The sequence below is a fragment of the Sebastes fasciatus genome, chromosome 17, assembly GCF_043250625.1.
Source record: "Sebastes fasciatus isolate fSebFas1 chromosome 17, fSebFas1.pri, whole genome shotgun sequence".
NCBI classification, from domain to species: Eukaryota; Metazoa; Chordata; class Actinopteri; order Perciformes; family Sebastidae; genus Sebastes; species Sebastes fasciatus.
This window is the reverse complement of record NC_133811.1, coordinates 28,091,013-28,117,490: the sequence shown is the minus strand read 5'-3', so window position 1 is coordinate 28,117,490 and position 26,478 is coordinate 28,091,013. Positions and strand designations below refer to the sequence as shown.

At 40.9% G+C, this 26,478-nt stretch overlaps 2 protein-coding genes across 5 annotated transcripts in view; one reads left to right on the top strand and one right to left on the bottom strand.

Annotated features, from left to right (window-relative positions):
- Positions 1-26,478, bottom strand: part of LOC141753821 (uncharacterized) — a 443,535-nt gene that overhangs the window by 192,688 nt on the left and 224,369 nt on the right. The window lies entirely within an intron of this gene.
- Positions 1-26,478, top strand: part of LOC141753805 (glutamate receptor ionotropic, kainate 5-like) — a 194,662-nt gene that overhangs the window by 149,639 nt on the left and 18,545 nt on the right. For all 4 annotated transcript variants that reach the window (XM_074612396.1, XM_074612395.1, XM_074612397.1 and 1 more), the window contains exons 10-16: positions 1,783-1,935; positions 3,687-3,791; positions 6,231-6,338; positions 6,434-6,637; positions 15,481-15,594; positions 25,196-25,305; positions 25,597-25,770. In XM_074612396.1, coding sequence (XP_074468497.1) covers positions 1,783-1,935; positions 3,687-3,791; positions 6,231-6,338; positions 6,434-6,637; positions 15,481-15,594; positions 25,196-25,305; positions 25,597-25,770 — 968 coding nt within the window. The remainder of the gene's footprint in view (positions 1-1,782; positions 1,936-3,686; positions 3,792-6,230; positions 6,339-6,433; positions 6,638-15,480; positions 15,595-25,195; positions 25,306-25,596; positions 25,771-26,478) is intronic.

Below are 26,478 nucleotides of genomic sequence, written 5' to 3'. Positions count from 1 at the left end.
AGACATCAGGACAAATCCATCTCCTCCGAGCTCTTTGTGTCTCATTTGCAGCTCTGATGTGAGCCGACACAACGCCTGAGCAGACAGCGTTAATAAAGATAATAGTAATGACGATGGAGGTTGTCTCAATCAGTGCAGGAGAACGTCCCCCCGGGGATTTATCACTCATATTTATTCACTTAAGGTGCTCGACGGAGTTGCGTAAGAGCTGCGAATGTGGTTGTTTTGATTGTAATGAGCTTTATCATTGTGATGATTACGATCATTACTTGATGATCGGATGAATAGTCTCAGTCTGAAATGACTGCCGGGACAGAACGACACCACAGAACATGTTAACCCGTTTAACCCCGACGTTTCCTTTAATGACTAGAACAACTTGACACACAGCGCTGAGCTGCATCTCAAATTAATCTTCAGGTTCCCAGCTTTCAGATGATGTACACCACTTCTATGTGACATCTCCTACCCCTCTAAAGAGAGAGGTCGGAATAGTAAGGGTTTAATTAACTCATTAGAAGATCATGTGTTTAAATATCTCGACACATATTCAGGTCCTGATCTGCCTGATATTTCCCAAAGTAACGGTACGTTAGTTTAAAAGCGGTTCATATGTGAACGGCTGCAGGACCAGACAGACAGACAGCAATTATTTTTCTCTCTTTCCGTCTCCGTCTTCCCTCTTCTATCTTTCTCTCCTCAAACTGTAATTAGTTATCGTCATCCAGCCCTGAAACTATCGACTCGGAGGGAACTTCAATCACACTCAGTCATACATCCGTCTGTTTTATCAGCCGTCGACAGACCGGGCCGGGCCGGCTCTGCCTCCGTGCGATTTGTCTGATTCCCTCAGAGTGTCAGTTTGACTGACAACTGACCAAACGGACCAGAACGACAGACTCTGATAGGATCGCTGAGCCGTACGAGGCGCTCGCTGAACGCCGCTGATAGCAGCAGCTAGCGTTCCCCGACGCCCCTCGCCCGTAGGAGCACTAACAAACACACAAACACATTTTCTAATGTGTGTGTGTAGGATGTTGTGTTTGTATGAACAAAATAAGATTAAATGACAGAGAATAATCACACTTCTAGCTCCTAGTCAGGAGGAGGTGAAGACCAAAGCAGAGCTAAAAGGAGAGTGAAAAGATTAGATTCATCAGGACACAAACATGACTCCAATGGGATGATCATGTAGCTCCGGGTCTGCTGGATGAATAAACTGCTGAATAAGACATTTTTAGGCAACCACAATGGTTATAATTAACTTTAATGAAGTGAAAACACACTGTGAAAGGGTTAAAGTTGTAAGACAAAAACGTGAACAACTCCCAGACCGGACAACGCCGTGGTAGTGACCTGTCAATCACAAGGTAGCCCCGCCCTAATTATGGTCTATCTGACTCTAAATGGGACCATAATTTACTAAATGAACATCATGCTGTATTGAAGAAGACTTGAAGACCATAAACTCATGTTTACAATGTTTACTGAGGTAATAAATCAAGTGAGAAGTAGACTCATTTTCTCATAGACTTCTATACAATCAGACTTCTTTTAGCAACCTGAGGAGTCGCCCCCTGCTGGCTGTTAGAGAGAATGCAAGTTTAAGGCACTTTTCAGACCCGGAGGTTGCCGCGTGGTGTCAGCTAAAAACCACAATCTAATTTTCTGTTTCTAACTTACACAAGCTAAACTGGTCCAAGATGGTAACAAGACAGTTGGCTGGTTTCCGTTGTAAAATCCAGTTTGGTTTATTGTATTCTTTTATGTTGTGTGTTGCAGCTGTCGTCGGCACTGATGTTCGACGCGGTTCACGTGGTGGTGAGCGCCGTCCGGGAGCTGAACCGCAGTCAGGAGATCGGAGTGAAGCCACTGAGCTGCACGTCTCCGCTCATCTGGCAGCATGGAACCAGCCTCATGAACTACCTACGCATGGTAAACACACACACTATGGCATTCTGGGAAAACCTTCTTGCTCGCTGTCTTCCCCTCGAATGGATGGGAATGGGTTTGGCGAGTAAGCCAATTTTCCCCGTAGACCTCCATTTTAAAAGAAAGTTTAGAAAATGTGTATTTATACGTATGAAACCAGTAAAAGCGAAACCTTTGGAATGAATGGGTGCCATCTTGAGTTTCTCATCTAACTCCATTGTAATAGTCAGATTTCAGTCATATCAGTTTCATGTCTGTGTTTCCAGTACAGAGATAGATCCAGGATGTTTTAGCTTAGCTTAGCACAAAGACTGGAAGCAGGGGGAAACTGCTAGCCTAGCTCCACCAAAAGAGAACAAAACACAGCTTCCAACAAGTCCAAAGACAGAGTATAAGCAGGGTTAGAATCAACCAAGCTGGCGTGATGTGAAGTTGTGTTTTTAAGAGAAACTGCCTAACTGTTTAACAGGAGATCAATTCTTCTTCTTCGCTGCTCCGAAACGGTATCCTTCAGTGTACTGTCGCCCTGGAGGTATCATGGCTACTACTGTTTTTAGAGGAGCGAAGAAGAACTGATTGCAGGTAGTTTGTCACAGCTGTTAAATAATAATAATCATAATCATAATAACTAGGGCTGTCAATCAATTAAAATATGTAATCACAATTAATCGCATGATTATCCATGATTAATAGTGATTAATTGCACATTTTTTATCCGTTCTAAATGTACCTTAAAGGGAGATTTGTCAAGTATTTAATACTCTTATCAACATGGAAGTGGAAAAATATGCAAATGTATGTATATATTTATTATTGATTATCATAAAGTGGGCATGTCTGTAAAGGGGAGACTCGTGGGTACCCATAGAACCCATTTACATTCACATATCTGGAGGTCAGAGGTCAAGGGACCCCTTTGAAAATCACCATGACAGTTTTTTCCTCCCCAAAATGTGTGTTTGCAGGAATGTGCATATGTATGTGTTACTTGTGCAGTCAAGCGTGCTTTTTGTGCCTGAGATTATGTGAGTAATGTGCAATTGAGTGCATGTACAGTCTGCATGGATGTGTGTGTGACTGAAGATGAATTACATCCCAAAAACTCTGAGAGAGAGAGAGAGAGAGAGAGAGAGAGAGAGAGAGAGAGAGAGAGAGAGGTCTCTGGTTGCTGCCAAAAACAGTGTAGAGATGATGAAGTGATGCACTGAGAGCAACAAAAACAATATGGAGGGAGGAGGCGAGGGAGGGAGGGAGGGAGGGAGGCATCCTCAGTGGATGGAAGGAACAAGAAGTGGCAGACAGACAGAAGCAGAGAGAGAGAGGAGGACGAGAATAAATTAAATGAACATGGAAATGAAAGAGGAAAGAAGGAGGGAGAAAGGGAAAGATGCCAGAGGAAAGAAGAGAGAGACAATAAAACCCTCCGTCTCTTTCTCTCTCTCTGACGAGTACAGCTCTGATCTGCAGTCTGCAGCAAACAGAAGACGCCTTCAACAAGTCCTCCAACATACACTGTGTGGTATTTCCTTCCAAATCAATATCAGCAGACAACATGTTCTGACCTCTGCGGTTAAGTAACTCCATGTGAATTTGTCACGTCAAGTTCAACTTTTGATGCACTAATTGGTGCCGTTGATCAGTATCAACGTCGGTACAAGCGGTGCAACCTAAAGCTTTGTCTCTGATCTCTTTGGATTCTTTATCGTAGCTAACAGCCTGTTCTGGTCTCTGTTTCTCTACGTTTGTCTCATCAGGTGGAGTACGACGGTCTGACGGGTCACATTGAGTTCAACAGCAAAGGCCAGAGGACCAATTACACCCTGAAGATCCTGGAGAAACACCCCGGGGGCCATAAAGAGGTCAGAGGTCAAATGGGGTCAGAGGTTAAGTTCGCATGTCAGTTAATTATAAGAGGCAGGAACGACTTCCTGTAAAGTGTGAGCAGTTTACCGGACAGAAGGAAACACAAACCACACATAATGATGTTAGAACCAGTGAACTGGTGCTGGGAACTCTGGGAGAGTCAGTCCATTATCTCCTTGATGTTAAGGGTTACAGAACAACAGTTCTCTTATTCAACCATCAATGAGATCAATAGAAACAGACTCTGTCCATGTAGACGGAGTGTTGCTTTATGACCTCTGATGATCATTAAAAGGTCAGAGATCAGCTGAGGTCAAATGGGCTCACAGGACAGGGTTAAGTACGCTGTAAAAGGTGAGGCAGTGGTGGAGATCCCCACTTGATTTATATTATTACCTTAACACAACTAGCCAGCTAGCATAGCTCTGACCAGAGGGAACCACATCTACCAGCACTCTAAGGGCGTTTTCACATTAGATACGACTGATCCGTTCCGTACCCGAGTACGATTGCGTCATCATCCACGTGTATTTGTTTATGTTGAGATCAGCTGTTTAAGTGGCGGAGCATCATAAAACATTCAAACTCAACGGAAACAAACTAAAACCGTCGTCATTAGTCTTTCCAACAATCACCAACTCTGGTTTGGTCGAAATAAACTCTTATTTCACCAAGTTAGATGTGAAAATATGCCGACTATACACTCTGTTTCCCTCCGCTGTCTCTCTCTCTCTCTGCCCGCTGAGCGTCTCTCGTTCTTCAGCAGTAGACCATTAAACAAGCTAAATGAAATAACAAACATCGGCCAACCCCATCGCCTACTGTTGTTTATATTTTAAGGACCCTCTTGTTTGGCCGTTCAGTTCAGAGGATGAGACCGGTGACGTTGAAAAAAAGCCCGCCCTTTCAAAACTACTCGCTGACTGCTAACGTTACTCGCGTTAAATAGCGGTCCACTTCCGTGTGTTGGTACTGTTGGCTTTCAAACCTGATGCGAACCGTACCTGAGTACACATGAACCGACTCCAGACCACCTTTTCAAGTGGACTCGAGTAGCCTACGGATCGACGAACCGTGCCCGAGTACGGTACCGAGCGTTCACACTAATCAATCGAACTGGACTTTGTGGTCATGTGTATTCGGATCCGGGCCCGGGTCCCTGATGTGAAAGCACCCTGAAGCTCACAAACACATCGACTCTTTGGTTTGTTTAATCCGTACGTCCTGGAGATGAAAGACATACACATTAGAGCTGCAGCGATTAGTAGACTAATCCATTCGTCGATCAACAGAAATAATAATCGGCAACTATTTTGATAATGAATTAATCGTTAAAGGATTTTTCATGCAAAAATGGCAGAAAATGCTTTTTCAGCCTCTGTGTATGTAGAGATTTCCTGCTTCTCTCTGTTTTATATCGTATTAAACTGAATATTTTTGGCGGTTTTGGACAAAACAAGACATTTAAAGACATCATCGTGCACATTTTCCTCTATCTTCTGACATTTTATAGACCAAATGATTAATCAATTAATCTAGAAAGAAACTTGCAGATAAATCAATTATGAAAATTGCCTAATCGTTAATTGCAGCCCCAGACTTGTTAGCCTGGTAGAAGCCTGTTTAGCATTCATGATTTGGTGATCAGAGAAAAGAAAATGGTCTTTTGCGTTGAAGTCATGATGGAAAATAGTTGGATTTTTTTGGAGGTAAACAAGGAGGCAAACACGGTAATGGGAAAGGGTGGAGATGATTGGTAGGACGCCTGAACTCCACCTATCATTGATGAGTTTCAGCATCCTGATGGGAGTCTGGGAAGGAGTGGCCCCGGCTCTTAATCAGCCTGTCAGCTGCAGGACGGTACCTTAACGGCTAATCTCTACACAAACAAACAGGAGGTCAGGTGAGGTCATGAGGTCAGGGCATGTGATGGGGTTGGTGTCAGGTCAGCAGATTGGTGTTTACGCGCTACAGCACGTATTTATGAGCTTATTTAACTCGCTGAATGAGCCGGGAGGAGCCAGATCCTCCCTCATTGATTTCAGCATCGATTCTGCAGCGAGGATTCTTCAGCTTCCTCTCGCCGTCCGTCTCTCTGCCTCTCATAACACACTTGAACCGTTCTTTTCTGTTTGTCTGTTGTCCTTGCTTTCTTACTTTCTCTACTGCCTCATCCTTCACTGTGCGGTTTCATTTCATCTGGTTCTGGTTCTCTTTGTCGTCCACCTCTATCTTTGTTTCAAGAGCAATGATTGTCTTAAAGCCGTTTCTCACCAGTGGTACCAATGGATTCCAGGTCTTCTAGTTTCATATATCTGTAGCTTCTCTCTAGCTCTAAAACTGAACTTGTTACAGCCTCTGAAAGACATTTAAGTCGGTCGCGGGTCTAACCCTTCTAACTCCTCTTTGTCCTCCTCTTCCTCCTTGACGAACAGATTGGTACCTGGTACTCAAACAACACGCTGGTCATGAACTCCACCTCCCTGGACCTCAACGCGTCAGAGACGCTGGCTAACAAGACGCTGATCGTCACCACAATACTGGTAATCTGTCACACAACGAAGCGTCAGATATCACTGGTTGGAGTTCCTCCTCCTTTGAATCAGCTGCTGTATGATGTCACTTCCCCTTCTGACAGGAAAACCCGTACTTGATGCGTAAACCCAACTACCAGAACTTCCATGGTAACGAGCAGTACGAGGGTTTCTGCGTGGACATGCTGCGGGAGATGGCGGACATCTTGAAGTTCTCCTTCAAGATCAAGCTGGTGGACGACGGGCTGTACGGAGCCCCAGAGCCCAACGGCAGCTGGACCGGCATGGTGGGAGAGCTCATCAACCGGGTGAGTGGATGCAGAGGAGACGCAGCAATACTTAGATTAGGAAAAGAGCAAATAATCCTGATTCATTGATCAGTTTGATGGATTTGTAGAAAAATCAAAATGTACTAAAATCTAAAGAAAATGAGAAATGATCCGGAGTAAATCATTTCTGTGATTTGTTTTCTTTTCAATCAGGCAAAATAAATAATCCGTAGACATCACTTTGGGTTCTGGTAACTTCTCAAGGCTGTTTGTCATCATTTCTGACATTCACTAGATTAAAATAACCATGTAGTGTAGGGTGTAGTGTACAGCGAAGTGTACAGCGAAGTGTACATAGTGTACTGTGTAGTGTATGCTGTAGTGTGTGTAGTATACAGCGTAGTGTACTTAGTGTATGGCGTAGTGTACATAATGTATGGGGTAGTGTACGTAGTGTATGCCGTAGTGTGTGTAGTAAACAGCGTAGTGTACACCATAGTGTTTGTAGTGTATGACGTAGTGTACATAGTATACATCGTAGTGTATGCCGTAGTGTACGTAGTGTATGACGTAGTGTACGTAGTGTACATAGTATACATCGTAGTGTATGGTGTAGTGTACGTAGTGTACATAGTATGCATCGTAGTGTACGACATAGTGTACATCGTAGTGTTCATCGTAGTGTTCATCGTAGTGTTCGTTGTAGAGTACGGCTTAGTGTACGTAGTTTACAGCGTAGTGTACATAGTGTATGGCGTATTTTACATCGTAGTGTACATAGTGTATGACGTAGTGGACGTAGTGTACATCGTAGTGTACATCGTAGTGATCATCGTAGTGTACATCGTAGTGTACATCGCAGTGTTCATCGTAGTGTTTATCGTAGTGTTCGTCGTAGAGTACGGCTTAGTGTACATAGTTTACAGCATAGTGTACATAGTGTATGGCGTAGTGTACGTCATACTGTATGCCGTAGAGTACGGCTTAGTGCACATAGTGTATGGCGTAGTGTACATCGTAGTGCACATAGTGTATGACGTAGTGTACGTACAGCACGGCCTCCAGTGTTTTAACTCCACCTTCTAGTATGAGCTCAGCTCGTACCAGGTACTGTTTATGGTCCACCAGGTACTCTGCTCACGATATAACCAGTAGGTACCGATTTTCTGAAAACATCCTCACGTTTCAAAGATGTCCCTGATTGCAAAAGAGATTTTCTCACCTTCCTGAAATTGTTCTCACTTTTTCTTTTTCTTCAGTTCTTTAAAACATCCTCACTTCCTAAAGCACAAAGACGTCCTGCTGTATCTTAGCAAACATGTTCCTACTTTATAAAACATGAGCTCACTTCCCTGCTATAAAACTCAAAAATGTCCCAGTGCGCAAACACAAGTGTGAAACCTTAAACAGCCTTTTGAAGAGGTGAGGACTGGACAAAATGTCTTCACTTTCAGGGAGTAAAACTCACAAAATAGACTGCAACAGCACACACACACACACACACACACACACACACACACACACACACACTTACGCTTGCCGACACTTCTCCTTATCGTCTTTACTTTTTCTCGCAGCTTTGTCGCAGGCAATTCTCTGCACAGCTTTAATTAGACTCAACTTGACTTAAAATGAGCCACTTTCCCTGAGAAAACAACTAACGGGGGAAATTGGGCTTCAGCGGAGCCACTTAATACCTCCTCAGCCTCTCAGTGTGCTGCTGTGGCTGCTGCTGCCGCTGCTGCTGCTGCTCAGGGCCGAGCAGCTTTCCAACGCTCCACCACTCGCATAATTGGCTGACTCTTGTGTTGCAGTCGAGGGCGCCATCGCTGTCAGCCGCTCGGAGCCCACGTCTCGCACCCCTCGCGCTCGCCCACCGACGCCTGTTGCCATAACAACTAACGTAGAAACAATGTCAGAGCGAGAGTGAAATCATATAAGAGTGTTTCATGTGTCCGCTCAGCTACAGTCAATATGCTGCTTCAGTGTGTGACATAATTCTGTGAGGTCTCAACTTGAAGTAGATGAGTTCTGTTAAAAGAACGAGTTTCTGTGTTTTCATACAGATTCTGAGACCTCTGGATTTAAACTTATGGAGTCATAGGAGTGCTATAAATAAGAATAAATCTCCAAAAGAATAAGAAATGTGGAAATATAAAGATAAATAATAAAATGTAAAATAATAATAATAATAATAATAATAATAATAATAATAATAATAAATGTTTTATTTCAACATTTATGTGTTAATTTATTTCTGTATCTATAAATATTTAGTTGTATACTTTTTAATTTTTTTTAAATTTTATTTTGCATATAAATCACTCTATATTTTATTTAAAATAGAGTGTATGTATACAGGGCTACTCAGCCTGGGCAGGAAGGCGCACCCTTAAAGGAATAAAGGGAAACAGGGAAAATAGGGCTAAAAATATATAAATAATATATAATATAATATATAAAAATAAATTAATGTAAACAAAATTAAAATATATACATAATAAAACACACAATAAAAATATGTTTTAAATAGGAATAGTAAATGAAGAAATAAATGTTAAAATAAATGAAAATTATACTTCTATATTTTGTTATTTATCTTTATATTTCAACATGTATTTATTTTTATTTATTTTTATTTGTATTTACACTTCTTTTTTTTACTTATTTATCCCTCTTTTTATTTCCACATTTGAGATCTTTGGATTTAAACTTATGGAGTCATAGGAGTGCTATAAATAGGAATAAATCTGCAAAAGAATAAGAAAATAAATGTGGAAATATAAAGAGGAATAAATAAGTTAATAAAGAAATTTACAAAAATACTAAGAGAAATAAATAAATAAATAAATATATATGGAAATATAAAGACAAACAACAAAATATAAAAGAATACTAACAAGCATTTTCATTTATTTTAACATGTATTTATTAATTTATTAATGAAGATAATAAAAAGCATTTTATTTTAATATTTATGTGTTATTTATTTCTGTATCTGTAAATATTTATTTATATCATTTTAAAAAATATTTATTTATATACGTTTTGCTAGCAAAATTACTCTCTTTTTTCATTTAAAATAGAGTATATGTGTGCAGGACTAATCAGCCTGGGTTGACAGTTTGGCCCTTCAAGGAATAGCAAAAGCAACAAGGAAAAGAATAAGGAAAAGTAAAGGGCTAAAAATAAATAGATAACATTATATAAAAATAAATAAAGTTTAAGAATTTAAAAATATATATACACCAAAAATACAGTTTTATTATTTTAGTTAAAAAAATATAATATTTTAAATAAATAAATAACATATCAAAATAAATAAATAAAATATATACATGTGTTTAATATGCAATTTATGAGGGAAATTATTCTTAGATTTTTGAGTTGCTGGAAAAAATTTAATTAATAATGCCTGACAATGATCTTGATATATTTGACTTCAGGGCATCTCTGACTACACACATGCTGAAAATCAAACATTTTTACTGTATGAATTAAGAGATTTTCCAAAATAAAAGTCCCTAGAAGTGTAGGATTCAACTTTTTCCCCAAGGTCTAGCGTTAAAAATCGCAATAAATCATAATATCGAATCACAATACTTAAAAATCAGTATAGAAGAAGAACACTTTTCCAGCTCAATGCAAAGACCGCATACCGCTGTTTGTCACGTCGGTGTCTCTCCTGTCTATTCCTGCTAATAACACACACACATTATGTGTTAGCTACACATTGTGGTGATGATAATGGTGATGGTGGCTGATGATTGCGTGTCTGTCTGTGTGTGTGTGCGTGTGCGTGTGTGTGCGTGTGCGTGTGCGTGTGTGTGTGTGTGTGTGTGTGTGTGTGTGTGTGTGTGTGTGTGTGTGTGTGTGTGTGTGTGTGTGTGTGTGTGTGTGTGTGTGTGTGGTCATGCTGAGGGATCCCGCAGTGTAATTGAAACAGCTCTATATAATTAGTAAGAAAAAAGACAGTTGATTAGCCTCTTAATGGCCTGCTTGTGTTCCCAATTTCCTCTTTCTGACACACACACACACACACACACACACGCACACACACACGCACACACACAGGCCAGCAGGTATTCACACACTTTTATCTGTAGCCAGAGACTCTTTTAGCCTTTTATGTAAATGTGTTAAAAATGTTGCTCTTTTACCTCGATCTACCATCCCGCTCTCACACACACACACACGCACACACACACACACACACACACACACACACACACACACACACACACACACACCATCTGCAACCAACCAAAGTTTTTCTTGTTGGATATTTTAGAGGTGAAGCTCTTAAAACAACCTCTCTCTCTCTCTCTCTCTCTCTCTCTCTCTCTCTCTCTCTCTCTCTCTCTGTAAGGCCCAGGAGTCTGATGAAAGTGAGTGAAATTGGTTTAACAAGTGTCTCCTCGTTAATCAATTAAGAGTTAATTAAGGAGCGTAGAGGTGTCTGGGGTCCAGATAAACGCTCCACGATGGATCCTCTCTGTTGACTCCAAACTTAATGAGATTATCTTTCAGCCATAATTCCACTGTGCCGTGTGTTTACCCAGCGAGGTTAAATCCATCATTCACGTGTTCAAAGAACACGTTGAACTTTGAGGTTGTTTTCTCAGTTTGGTTTATAACAGGGGTCTGCAACCTGCGGCTCCGGAGCCACATGAGGCTCTTCAGCTCCTCTCCAGGGTCCCTGTGGATTTATAAAAATGGAAATGAATAACTGTTTTTTTGTTTACATTTTCATTTTTATTTATCATTGTTATAGGTCTATGGTACGACGGTACGACAGTATTAGGGCCACATTGAGGAAAAAAAATCAATCTGAGATTTCAAGAATAAAGTCATAGGTTTATGAGAAAAAAGTCGTAATATTATAAAAATAAAGTCAGAAGTTTAAGAGAAAAAGTCGTAGTATTATGAGAATATAAAAGAATAATTACAAGCATTTTCATTTATTTTAACATTTATTTCTTAATTTATTATTTATATATTTTAAACATATTTTTGCATATAAAATGAATATATTTAAAGAAAAATGTTTTATATATATATATAATGATATTTATTTATTTTTAGCCCTTGAGCATTTTCATTTATTTCTTCATTTATTAATAAAGATAATAAAAAGCATTTTATTTTAATATTTACGTGTTCATTTATTTCTGTATCTGTAAATTATTTTATTTTTTTGCCTAAAATGGCTCTTTTGACAGTAAAGGTTGCCGACCCCTGGTTTATACCAACACATAACGTATGAATGGCCACGCAAAACTTTCAATTAAATAATGAGGATGGATCATGATTTTCAATTTCTTTGAATAGTCATTAAATTATTAAAAAAAAATTGACTTTTTTATGCCACTATGTCTTAAAAATATATATTTTCCCTGGTTTTAACCGTCGTCTGGCCTCTTCCACCGTTCCAAAAGTGAAATATCATCGACTAGTTCCCAGTGATTATCGAATAGTATTTTAGCTTGGAATGCACATCCCCTTAAATAGTACAATAAAGATTGTCGTCTTCCTGAATTGACATTGAAATCACAAATCACAACAACAGCAGAGCAAGATGAGGTGACATTATAATTTGCATTAAACTTTAACGCAACATAGTACTTCCAAACTAACATGCTATTTAGTACGCTAGAAAACAACGTGAGATATTTAAGTATGTCTGAAACCTTAGCCAATAGTACATGAATTTCATACTATTTCTGGTGAAATATTACAGTATGCAACGCTGGATACTACAATGTGTGTATTCTGCAAGTATATCATGATGTCCATTTTATCATGTATCAGTATTGCACCTGATATAGTGTGCAAAACATTACCTGAATTGGTTTATTGTAACATAAATCTACTTTTGGAACATGGAAATGACTGCTATCAGATCAGCGCTATATATTGTGTTCTTTGTTTAAAAAGGTAGGTTTCTGCACGTGTTTCTCGCATTGGAGATTTTATTGAATCAGTGCATCAAACTTGTTTCCGTCCCTTCAGATCTGCAGACTATGACTTCTTAAAAAACTCGATAAAATCTTGAATGCAACAGAAGTGTGCAGGGATGTCCTTTTTGTATCATACAGCTGCATAAGAAGCAGTGCATGTGCACAGAACTAAATGTACGTGTGTCCTAGTTTGAGGTGGGAGCTCCATGATTTACCCGCTGAGCCCCCCCACCACAAACAAAAGCTCCTATCTGGCAGTTTTAGCGCCACGCCGTCCCCCGAGAGCCGCACAATAACAATTCACTGTTAACTTGTAATGCATTCAGTAACAACTGTGACTCCTGTACAATGAAAATCAATATTTCATTAAAAGACTCACAAGGAAGGTTCAAACATTCTGAACAAAGGTGCTGCCGTTAATTGCGGCTCCAGAGGCTGAAAAGTTCAATCTTGTTCTAAGAGATGGTTGTTTAATTGGTCTGCTGCTCAGGTCGCAGCGCTCATCTGCACATGTGCTGCTGCAGAGACACTATTAACCTTGAAAAACACACACATGTGCAGGTTTATGTGATGGGCAGGGGTTAGCTCGCCATCGTAAAAATCAGATTTCATTGGATGCATCTTTGCAGCTGCATCGAGGTTCAACATGAGTGACGAAAAAAAGCTTTTATGTTTTACAGAAAGAGGAGAGATGGAGATGATTTTGACGAAGAAACACTCAAAAATTACACATATTTATTCTATTCTTCTTCTTTCGGCTGCTCCCATCAGGGGTAACCACATCTGTTTCCATCTCTTCCTGTCCTCTGCATCTTCCTCTGTCGCGCCACATTTATAAACCTCCTCTTTTCCTCTTGCCTGGCAGCTCCATCTTCAGCGTCCTTCTCCTAATATACCCAGCATTTCTCCATTACACATGTCCAAACCATAGACGTTTATAAAGATGGTTGACATGACAGTTCCCCAAAGTGAAGCCAAAATATCTGGATCGCCACCTGGTGGCTGGTTGCATTATTTATATATAGAGCAAAATATGGCAAAAATAATTTAAAAAAAATAAATGTATCCATTAATTAATTGATAAAATGTGACATAAATTTATATTTTTGTTTTAAATTGCTTCTTTATTTATTTATCTTTGTGTTATTGTCCCTCATTTATTTACTCTTGTTTAATTTTCCCTTTTATTTATTTATTTATTTATTTATTTATTTATTTATTTATTTATTTATTTGTTTGTTTGTTTATTTTTTTTATTTCAAATTTATTTATTTCATTTTGTATTATTAATTATTTATTGTTTATTTTATTATATTATATCATTACTATATATTTTATAATTTTATTTATTTTTTATTTATTTTTAAATGTATGTATTTATGCATTTATTTATTTATTTTTGGCATGATTTTCCCCTTTGCATTTCACCCCTTATTTATGACCCCATGATGACACACGTTGAGTGACATCCCCCTCATTTGCATAACGAGGTAGAAATGCACAAAGCGAAAAATCATGCAGAAATGAATAAATAAATGCCTAAATACATAAATAAATACATACATTTAAAAATAAATACAAATTAAAAAAAATAAATGCAAAATTAAATAAATGTAAAAATTAATAAAAAATAAATACATGAATAAATAAAAGTATATTTAAACAGAAATGTCAATTTGTGTCACATTTCATCAATTAATTAATGGCTACAATTATTTTTAATATTATTCATCGACTCATTTATTTATTTATTCCTTTATTTTTTATTTTGGCACGTTCTGTCCTCCATAGAAAAATTACCATTGAATAGATGAATTAAGCATGAAACTGATAGCTGATATTTAAATGGCACACTCTCTGATTAAATTATCACAACATAATAAATAACAACAGCAGAGTTCTCTGTTGACTGTTTGAGAGTCAACACAGATTCAAACACTGAGCTGGGAGGACGTGTTGGGATTTGAATCCGGGAGCAGATCATTACAGGAAACATTATTCCTGAAGGCGTCGTGTTTCTCCCTAAAATGTTTTCTGTTAATGCAAAACAGTTGAACGTGAGCGTAATTCACTGGAGGTTGTTCAGCTCATTACAGAATAAATTAGGAGGCATTAGGAGCAGAATAACTAAATCTCTCTTTCACTGGCATTTTATTCACTTTGTTTATTCACGTATACAAATATCAGCTTAACCTGAATATTAAGTCCTATTCTTTATTTACTGTCTTTATTAACTGTCATCATTTCCTCAACGTCTAACCCCACTTGACCCCGACTTTCTTCTTCTATCCTTCTCCGCCGGTTTCGTTTCTTTCCTCTCAGACCTCCGCCGACCTCCTCCATCATTTCTGTCTCTCTCCTCCTGTTGATGTTGATTTTCTTTTTTTCCACCTCCTCTCCCCTCTCCCTCGTTTCCAGCTTCTCACGCTTCACCGGTCGACCTGAAAGTGTCTCTCTTCCTCCGTCTGTCTCTTCCATCATCTAATAATTCCCCTCATGTTTACTCCTGATCCTCTGTCCTCTCTACGTCTTCCTCCTCCTCTTCTTCTCTATCTGCCTCCATCACTTCCTCTTCCCGTCATCGTCCTCTTTCTGCAATCACCTCATTTTTTCATGTTTAGATTTCAAATATTTCTAAATAACACTGCATTCAGTTTAATATTACTAACTATATATTGAAACAGCTTTTGTAGTAACAAATACTAACAATAGTAATTTAGTTATTTAGTGAACTCCAGTCAGAAAAAAATAAATATAATATTGATAATATTTATTGAATCTTGAGAGTTTAAGACATAATAAAATGTGTTTTTCAGTAAGCAACCATTTCCTCTTCCTATGCAGGTCATCAAGTGACAAGTGTGGCTAAAATCAACTCCTCTTTGTCTCTCTGTCTTCCTGTCTCTCTGTCCCTGTCTGTAGAAAGCCGACCTGGCAGTCGCCGGCTTCACCATCACCTCAGAGAGAGAGAAAGTGATCGACTTCTCCAAACCCTTCATGACTCTCGGGATCAGCATCCTCTACCGGGTTCATCCGGTAAACTCACCTCTGCATCCTTTACTTTAGTTACTTTATTACCTTCTCTCTGATGTCAGTCTAATCAGGTCATGGCCGGTAATATTATAGACTTGGTTTGAGATGCATTGTAACATTTTGGTTGGTGGCATTTACCAGATAAAAGACACTTAATTGCATCATTGGAAGTGCAGTGTTTACGGAGCTTGAACCATACGGACCAAAGTTGGGGTGTCTTCCCCTCTGGTGCATCAATTTTGAAGTTGTTTTTATGCCTCAGTGCCAGCTATGGCCGGAGGCATTGGCTGTATTCTAAACCTCATACTATACTAGTAGAACAACCTCATACTATACTAGTAGAACAACCTCATACTATACTAGTAGTACAACCTCATACTATACTAGTAGTACAACCTCATACTATACTAGTAGAACAACCTCATACTATACTAGTAGAACAACCTCACACTATACTAGTAGAACAACCTCATACTATACTAGTAGAACAACCTCATACTATACTAGTAGAACAGCCTCATACTATACTAGTAGAACAGCCTCATACTATACTAGTAGAACAGCCTCATACTATACTAGTAGAACAACCTCATACTATACTAGTAGAACAGCCTCATACTATACTAGTAGAACAACCTCATACTATACTAGTAGAACAACCTCATACTATACTAGTAGAACAGCCTCATACTATACTAGTAGAACAACCTCATACTATACTAGTAGAACAACCTCATACTATACTAGTAGAACAACCTCATACTATACTAGTAGAACAACCTCATACTATACTAGTAGTACAACCTCATACTATACTAGTAGAACAACCTCATACTATACTAGTAGAACAACCTCATACTATACTAGTAGTACAACCTCATACGATACTGGTAGTACAACCTCATACTATACTAGTAGAACAACCTCATACTATACTAGTAGAACAGCCTCATACTATACTAGTAGAACAACCTCATACTATACTAGTAGAACAACCTCATACTATACTAGTAGAACAACCTCATACTATACTAGTAGAACAACCTCATACTATACTAGTAGAACAACCTCATACTATACTAGTAGAACAACCTCATACTATACTAGTAGTACAACCTCATACTATACTAGTAGAACAACCTCATACTATACTAGTAGAACAACCTCATACTATACTAGTAGTACAACCTCATACGATACTGGTAGTACAACCTCATATACACTATATAAGTAGTACGTACTGATTTGGCCAAAATGTAGCATGTAGTCTGCAGTATGCAAACAATAGCAAAATCTACAGTATGCCAAAAATACCCGGATGTCGCACTGATTTGGAAAATATCTCCATTTTGCATCAGACCTGTCAACCTTGCCTTCTGTATCCCACAATGCAAAGCGCTGGAACTGTACAGGCTACGGTTACAGCAGCCAAAAACGGCTCCAACGGCTTTTTCTGTGGGAGGACCCCCAGACCTCCCTCTTTGGTTTTGAAATCCTCCCTATTTTTGAGGTCTCAAGGTTGGCGAGTAGCTGCAGAGCATCTGCACTTGTTGACATGTTCTCTGTGTCTCCGTCTGACCCGATGATTTGGTGAATTCAGAGAGAAAACGCTGCAGTAAAAACAGCAGCCGCCTCTTCAGCTGGAGCTCTGCCGCCGGAGGCCTCGACCGTCTCCCGACCGCTCGGGTCACACATTCAAACTGTGAGTTCAGGACGAAGCAACGGCAAATATTGCTGCGACCGCAGAGATCACGCGGCGCTGGAAGAGCAGATGAAAGCAGAGCTGAGGACTTAGATAGAGGGCATGTTTCTCCTCCAGAGAGGAGAGGGGATGTGATTCAGTTGGGAGGAAGGTGACAGGTTGGAACATATTAGTTTTTCAGCCTCCGGAGGGAGGAGCGGTGACTCGGCCTCCCTGACTGGAATATGAAACATCGACTTGTACACTTCCTGTGAGTGTGACAGACGCCTGCTGAGGTTGAGAATTGGGGTGAACAAACTGCAAACAGGCCAGCAAACCTTTTATGTATTTACATAGAGGACGGAGCGAGGACGACATGTTTCCTGTGAACACTGAGGACTCACAAATCTCCAAGAATTATTTCTGCTTCCAGAGGAAAAAGTGTTGAAATATTTTATCGGGGGACGATTAATGCCCGTCTCCACCAAAGCATTTATCCCCAGCTGAAAACGCCAGACGCTCCTGGTTAGATTGGTCCAGTGCTCCAGATATGAGGACAACATAAAGTCCACAGTAAACACAGTAAGACCACAACATACTCATAATAATAATGAACACATTTGATCACGTCTTTATGGTAGGCTATATGTCCCGCCCCTCCTCCATTGTGATTGAACGGCTGGGTAAAAAGTGACAGTGACGAGCGTAGCGTTTTAAGCCAAAGTTGGACATTTTTCAACTCTCGGCGACCAAAAAAAAAATCAAACGTGCAGCGCTCTGCGCAGAAGAGACGCTCAACGCCTCGTCACGCTGCTGGCGTTTGTAGCGTAGCATACATAAGCAGTGCTCCCATTGCAAAGCATTAAAAAAATACAGTTCCTTAATGTGTTTTTTTTTTTCGTTCTTCCTCGCTGATGCATTTTAGTGTCGATGACTTGGAAAAAATAAGATAATAATAATAACACGTATAAATACACAACATTTTATGGACATTCAGCGCCTCATGATAACGCATTTTAAGCGTTTCGCATGTCATTTAACGCCACATTGTTACCGTGAAACGGTTGGGGTTAAGTCTAGACACCAAAACCACTTAGTTGGGTTTAGAAAAACATCATGGATGGGCTTAATATAAGTATGTAAACTAAATAAAATACGTACATAAACAACGTTATATAAATACAGAAAAGTCACAAACATAACTTAAAAATAACTCAACAACACTTCGGGACACAAACAGCAGTCTCCTGGTTGAAAGTCCTCATACAATATGATATCTTACAACTTACTTAGGTTTAGGCAACAAAACTGCTTGGTTAGGTTGAGGAAAAGATCGTGGTTTGGGTTCAAATAACTCTGGAAGCGGCGTTAAGTACGTCAGTTACGTGACAATAAATCAACGCTGACTTCTGGTTTCACACGGGACATGAACACCTGTCTCCTGGGTGAAAGAACGGTATTTTTTGACCCAACATAAGGACAGAAAACACTAACTTCAAAATAACTCAACAACATTTTTAGACATGAACAGTGGTCTCCTGGTTTAAAGTCCTGTGTTTGTTGGACCCATCCACCTCCCCTCCCTCCATCAGCAGTCTCTCTCTCTTCTTATCTACGTCACTAGCTCTGAGCGTAGCGTATTCACGTGAATGTATTTACATTTCAGTCAGTACAGGATACATGGCGTGAGATGACACGCCAAAAAGCAACAAAAAGGCGTTGTTATTGTTGCGCGAAATGACTTTCAAATAACCGTGTCATTCATACTCCATTTGGTGAGACCGGGCTGTAAAAGCCTCTGTGTATAAGAACACCTACAGGTGATGGAGAAATAACAAGAATGAATCTCTGAGAATATGATGAAATCCAAAACAATAACTCTGCAAGAAGCTTTGTGAAGCTGCTGCAGCTCTCTGGAGTCACTGCCGCCTCCACCTCTACACACCTATAGGGTCTTCTTCATGTTGTGAGTCCTGTCCTGAGTCCATCTCAAATTAATCTCCAGGTTCCCAGCTTTCAGTTGATGTACACCCCTTCTATGTGACATCTACTGTTGACCTGCTATCCCCCCTAAAGACCCCCTGTACCCCCCTAAAGAGACTAAAACAGGTCTATTGAGGGTCTCAGGGGGTTAAACTTATTGCCGACAGCTGAAGCTGAATGTCTCTGCTAATAACAATAAATGTTAATAAAACATTTATTCATTTATTGTAGTCAATAAAACATAACGATGCGTCTCCTGTGAGGCTGACGTGCTGCAGCGTCGCTGCCTGCAGATACTGTACATCTGCAGCTCATCAGTATTCCCCTCCACCATCTGTCCTCCATGTTTGATCCAGTCCGCCGTCAGTGCCTCGGTGTATTGACTCAGTGATCACTCAGCTGTTTAATGTGTGTGCAGCCGCCGCCGCCGCCGCCGTCCTCACGCCGCAGCGCCATAACTTCATTCTCCTAAGTGTTTATTTAAGGATTAAGTTGAGCGAGAGCACATTGTTGCTCACGGTAACGGCCCCCGAGGCGCTGATTTACGTCTTCACCGCCGCGGAGCAGACAAGCAGTCGGGAGGAGGACCTCCTGGTCCGGCCTGGATCGGGGGACTTGAACCGAGACTCCATAAACTCAGTCCACTAAACACCAGGCTGCTGTTATTAAGTGCAGCACTGGTGGCCATTATACACAGTAGATAGACTGGCTAACTGGCCATGCTGATGATGGTGTTCACACACACACAGGTCAAAATGAACCTCCTAGAATGGTTTTCTGGGCCTCTAATGGACCCCACTGTTCCTCGTGTCCGCTGATAATCTGCTTACTGGAAACATGTTTTCAATTCACTTATATCTAGTGAATGTTCAGTGGACGTTTGTGCAGAAATAACTGCTGCAGCTCCTCCAGACCAACAGAGGTTTCCCGTGTCTTGTGAAGTGACGGGGCTCCGCAGCGAGAAACGTTATCGTCTCGTTACCGACCGAGTGTCTTCCTGCTCACTCCGGCTGCGGTCGGAGGCGACAACGTTACTCACTGCGCAGCCCCGCTGCCTTAGCCTGCGCTGAGGCAGGAAAAGCCAACACTAGGATCAGCAGTGATTCATGGAGAGACCTTCGTCTGGTCAGCTAACATTACTGCCAAGCAGCTGAAATATAGAGTGATATTGTGCGTTTAGCTGACGTGTGTCGCCTCACTGTTTTGAGCGACGCTCGTTCATGTATATTTAGAGTGAGCAAGCGCGAGCCCGACGCTGACTTTCGTGGATTTCACGGCCACATGTGTCGCTGTTAACAAGCAATTCTGAAAGTTACTTTAATGCTTTTTTTTTTTTTATTAGTTTTAGTCAATGAAAAGTAGGGCTGTCAATCAGTGCACAACGCCACAGTGTGACGTTCAAGGGCGGCCGGGCAGATTATTTTTTATTTTGTTTTAATTTTTTTTAAACCAGCGCGTCCCAGAAGGTGGCGACCACCTACATGGCCTATATGCCTTAAGCCGGCCCTGATTAAATCCTTTCAAAACCCACAGGATTGTGTGATTATTTTACAACAATTAAAACCAGGATGTTTTTATATGTTGAGATTGTGAAGATACAGAGTTTTCACCCGACAGCACCAGCTGTGAGTAGCTTTGAACTATAGAATGTAAACATCCATTTCAACCCCCTGATTCCCAGAGGAAACCCTGCGATCACATCATTTCCTGTTAGTGTAACGTGGTAAAGAACATACATTTCTTGTATATTAACAAAAGCAAAACCAGAATACCACGACAACTAAACACACTGGCAGCAATTCACTCCCATCTGAATGTATACGAGCTCCTGAACGCGTCACACACAACAAAACACATTCTGTCTTATAACAATATAAACAAAGCAGTAATGTCTGGAGCTATAAAGAGCTTTATGCACGTTATAAAACACACTCACACACACACACACACACACAGAGCGTCTATCTAAATAGCTGGCGAGCACTCTTTAAGATGGTAATCGTTTTAATTGCTCAAGCTGTTGACTGATGATCACACATCATGTTTATCAGTGTTCTTGCCCCCTGGTGTTAAACAGTGTAAATTTATATCTTTATATCTGTTGCTTCCAATTCATTAGTGCTCAATATATTATCACTCTGCTATTCACAGCATCTGAGTCACAACTATTTATTACAGCTCTGACATCATCACAGAGGTGACACCTGCTGCGTTCGAGGGACAGGAAATCGTCGTTGTTGATCAGTAAAATGTGACGACGGATTTAACTGATGTTACTTACACAACTGAGTATCACTTTATAATAACCACCATTTATAAACAGTACATTGATAGTTAATTAAACTTAGTTGATAGTTATTTTACTGTTAACAAACAAGGAAATTATAATTAAGAATGTTTAGTATCCCCCCATCCATTTTCTTTCGTTTATCTGGAGCCGGGTCTCGGGGGCAGCAGGTTTAGCAGGGAATTCCAGACGTCCCTCTCCACAGCAACGTTTTCCAGCTCTTCCTGGGGGACCCCGAGGCGTTCAAAGGCCAGACGCGTCCCTTTCGACGCGAAGGAGCAGCGTCTCTACTCCGAGCTCCCTCCGGATGTCTGAGAACCTCACCTTATCTCTAAGGCTGAGCCCAACCACCCTACGAAGGAAGCTCATTTCGGCCGCTTGTATCCGCGATCTCATTCTTTTGGTCAAAGCTCATGACCATAGGTGAGGGTTGGAACGTAGATGGACTGGTAAATCGAGAGCTCTGCCTTCAGGCTCAGCTCCTTCTGAACCACAACGGTTCGGTATAGTGCCCCCATAACTGCAGACGCTGCGCTGAACCGCCTGTCCATCTCCCGCTCCATTTTACCCTCACTGGTGAACAAGACCCCGGCAATCCACTGGTTTCCGGCAGAGCACCATGGCCTCAGACTTGGAGGTACTGACTCTCATCCCGACCGTTTCACACTCGGCTGCAAACCGCCCCAGTGTGTGCTGAAGGTCACGGTCTGATGAAGCCAACACAACCACATCATCTGCAAAGAGCCAATTCTGAGGTCCCCGAACCGGATCCTCTCCTTGACTTTGTGCCGAGTACACTGACGCAGCTCTCACTTTGGTTATATAAGGACCGGATGGCTCATAGCAACAACACCCGGTACCTGAGATCGTAAGCCTTCTTTAAGTCCACAAAACAAACGTAGACTGAATGGGCAAACTCCCATGACCCCTCCAACAGCCCCGCGAGGGTAAAGAGCTGGTCCACTGTTCCCCGGCCAGGACGGAGTCCACATTGTTCCTCGTGAATCTGAGGTTCGACAATCGGTCGGAGCCTACAGCACCCTGGAATAAACTTTCCCGGGGAGGCTGAGCAGTGTGATACCCCGATAGTTGGAGCACACCCTCCGGTCCCCCTTTTTTTAATGGGTACCACCACCAGAGGCGTGACAGCCCAACAATGTCCAGAGCCTTCAGCATCTCAGGGTGAATCTCATCTACCCCCGGCGCCTTGTTTACTAATTATTAGTATTGCTATCATTTCATTTAATTTCTATATGTACTATAATTTCTATAATTGTAATGTTATTTTATCAATACAGAGAGTCATTTGATTCAATTTTAATATCAAAAATATTTCTTGAAGCAGCTTTAATGCCACATTGGAAGCCAATATGAAAAACACCTAAAACAACAAAACATGGGAGCGATGGGGATTGATTGGATGTACCTGCTGTTGCCTGTCTTCTTTTTTTTATATTTCTGTTTCTACCCGGGACATCTAGTCTGATTCTGTGTTACAAAGAAGATTCAGATCACATTTCAGTCTCACATGGCGTTTTTCAAATGAGCCAAAATGGACAAAAAACAGAAAGAGAGCTGATTGCCTCCATTAGAGCTCCTGTCATCTGCTGTAATTGGGTCCAATCTGGGAGTTCCTCGACTCTCATCGCTGCCAAATCCTTTTTTCCGGTAGACGGAACGGGACGGGGGGGTGGTGGGAGGGTCATAAGCAGCAGGGATGGGAAGTGATGAAATGGGTCGATGGGAAGCGTCTGGCCGGGAAACATCAACCGACGGTCGTCAAAGCTTGTAACTGCTGGTTTATCTGGTTGTTGTTGTTTTATTTGAATCGCAGGTTTACGTGCTGACAAACAGCGATGAGGCTGAAGGATGTAAAAAAAAAGAAAAAAAAAAAAGGGAAAGCTGTAATTCCAGGAGTCATTTTCTAAAATACACGACTGTCAATCAGAAAGTTAAGGTTGTGTTTGTAAGCCGGAGACGTTTGACAGCTTTCTGTGCAGATGGTCATTATCACAATTCACCGCTGCCAACTGGAGACATCAGATCCTCCACTGATGTTCAATTTCAGCTTTTCAATTTAAAGTCTGTGTGAAAGTGTGAATTCAGTGATGCCATTTAAAGTATGCAACACGTACAGAACCAGACCTCATAAAGAAAAACACAGAATTAGAAATATTTACGTCGATGTGAAAAATAGAGGCACAATAAGTGTGAAGTTTACGTTTTGTAGTTTAGTTTTTTATTTCCACACATAAACAACAGCTTAAAACCAGATAATAGGAGAAAATAAACAGATGTCAAAAGTAAGTGGACACCTGAGCATTAGACTCACATGCAAGAGAGAATTTGGGGGTTTTCCTATTGACTTCAACACAGTCAGCAGTAGGGGTGTAATACGGTGATACGTATCACTTTCCAAGGACGGTATTTGGATCATCTAGAGCGATACGATACGAAGCGATGCGAAACGATACGATACGATACGATACGATACGATACAAAACGAAACGATACGATACGATACGATACGATACGATACGATACGATACGATACAAAACAATACGATACGATACGATATGATACGATACGATACGATACGATACAAAACAATACGATACGATACGATACGATACGATACAAAACGAAACGATACGATACAAAACGATACGATACGATACGATACGATACGATACGATACAAAACGAAACGATACGATACAAAACAATACGATACGATACGAAATGAAACGGTACGTGTGTGAGTGGGTCGCCGTATATTTTGTTGACAGCTATTTTCTTTTGATCGCTGTTGAACATCCTGAAGTTGATAATTTTCATTAAATAAGATTTTGCTCAACGCATTTTCGGATCTCAGTGATTTGCTTTAGTAGCGCGTCGGACAAGCAAACAAGGCCCGACCTCAGCCTCTCAGCCGCTTTAGTTTGTTTCCTGAAGTCGCTACAGGTAGAACAATAATATTTAACAAAACATAAAGTGCATGGCGTCTCAGTAGGTGTGTGGAAAGATTGGTCGTGTTGCTGTAGTATTTTATCTGTCCTTTGCATATTCTGCAAACGGCGAACGATTTATCAATGACATCTCCCTTTTTTTGCAAAAGCCAAAATATTTCCACACGCTGGACCTCAAAATCTCTCGCTCGTCTGGCTCTTCCTCACCATCGGTCCTGCTTCGTTTTGTTGTCGTCTTTCTGAGATTGGCGCTGCTGGCCCGTGTCGTCATACACGGGTAGAGTGAACCGGAGTAACGTTTAACATTTCTTTACTGTTAAAAGTGATAAATTATAAATCCATATAACGTTTTTCATGCTTAAATACAAGGTGCAAATTCTTAGTGTCAATACAATCGATTATTTACCTTGAAGACGATTTAACATCGATATACGTCCCCTGTGGAGGACAACTTGCCGAGTACCTATCGATGTAGTTGGATCGTAGGAATATAAATCGATGCATCAATGTAGTTTTATTTTTGAATACTGGAAACAGTTCTACCTAGAGACCATCTTCTTCTGTGGTAGTTCCCGCTACAGTCGGTGCCACATGCTGTCACGGCTGGTAATTAATTCTAAGTGACACTCGATTAACGTAGGGATTGTGTGTTTGTGTGTTTGTGTGTGTGTGTGTGTGTTTCAGGGCCGTAAACCAGGTTACTTCTCCTTCCTGGACCCGTTCTCTCCGGCTGTCTGGCTCTTCATGCTGTTGGCCTACCTCGCCGTCAGCTGCGTCCTCTTCCTCGCCGCCAGGTAACACACCAAATCACAGTTTAGTGTGTTAGTGTGTTAGATTGTTAGAGGAGAGGTCGTGGGTTTATTAAAAGTAATAGCTGAGAGATCTCCCTCTTTGTGACAAGACAAAATAACATGAATATCACCTTTGTTGTTGTTGTTACTTGTATTTTAGACCCAGTTGGAGCCACTTTTCTCTCTATCTGACTGTAATTTTGTAGTTCACACACACACACACCTCCTTGTTTGAAGAAGTCCAATTAGGAGGTTCATATGTTTGTGTCTGGGTCTCTCCCCTCTCCCCTCCAGGCTCAGCCCCTATGAGTGGTATAACCCTCACCCGTGCCTGCGGGAGCGGAAGGACGTCCTGGAGAACCAGTACACGTTGGGGAACAGTCTGTGGTTCCCGGTGGGCGGCTTCATGCAGCAGGGTTCAGAGATCATGCCCCGGGCTCTCTCCACCCGCTGTGTCAGCGGAGTCTGGTTCGTACACCTCACCTGAACACACACACACTCACACACACACTCTCATTACAGTTATTTGTCCCAGAATGAATGACGTTTGTAACCTTGTGAGGGTTTGAGAGGATGATGAATACAGTTTTTGGCCTAGGTCTGAAATCACCTGGTGAGATCAAGCAGGTTGTATCTGTCTTTTAGGGGCCAGGGACCCATTAAAAGGGAGAAGATTTCCCAATGACCCCCTTTAAGATCGTAACATAGATTAAACATAATGCTCACTACTATTTTTACTCTTAGATGTCATTGGAACTATTTGAATCCTAAAACTTTTCAACCTAAATACTTCAGACCTGTTTCATAATGATAAACAGAAACACATTTCAAACTGAATCATCTCAACACCACTTTGTTTTGCCCTGATATTCCGGGTAATCAGATTACTTTAGCTTGGCCGGCTTCATGGCTTCGTTCGCTAGAACCTGAAGACACATGACGCATCTCCCGTCGCTGTTGCTCGATATAACTGTCGTCATATTTTCTCAATTTGACTAGTTTGGGCTTAGCGTCACTTGACGAAGTGGACTGACTCAAATATTTCTCCATAATAAGCCGAGCTAAGCAGCAGCAGGATCGGTTTGTTGCTCCCTGAGGGAAGTGGCTGATTCATGACAGATTGACGTGATGTGTCACAATCATAAGACGGTTTCTATCGGCCCAGACCTAACGTGG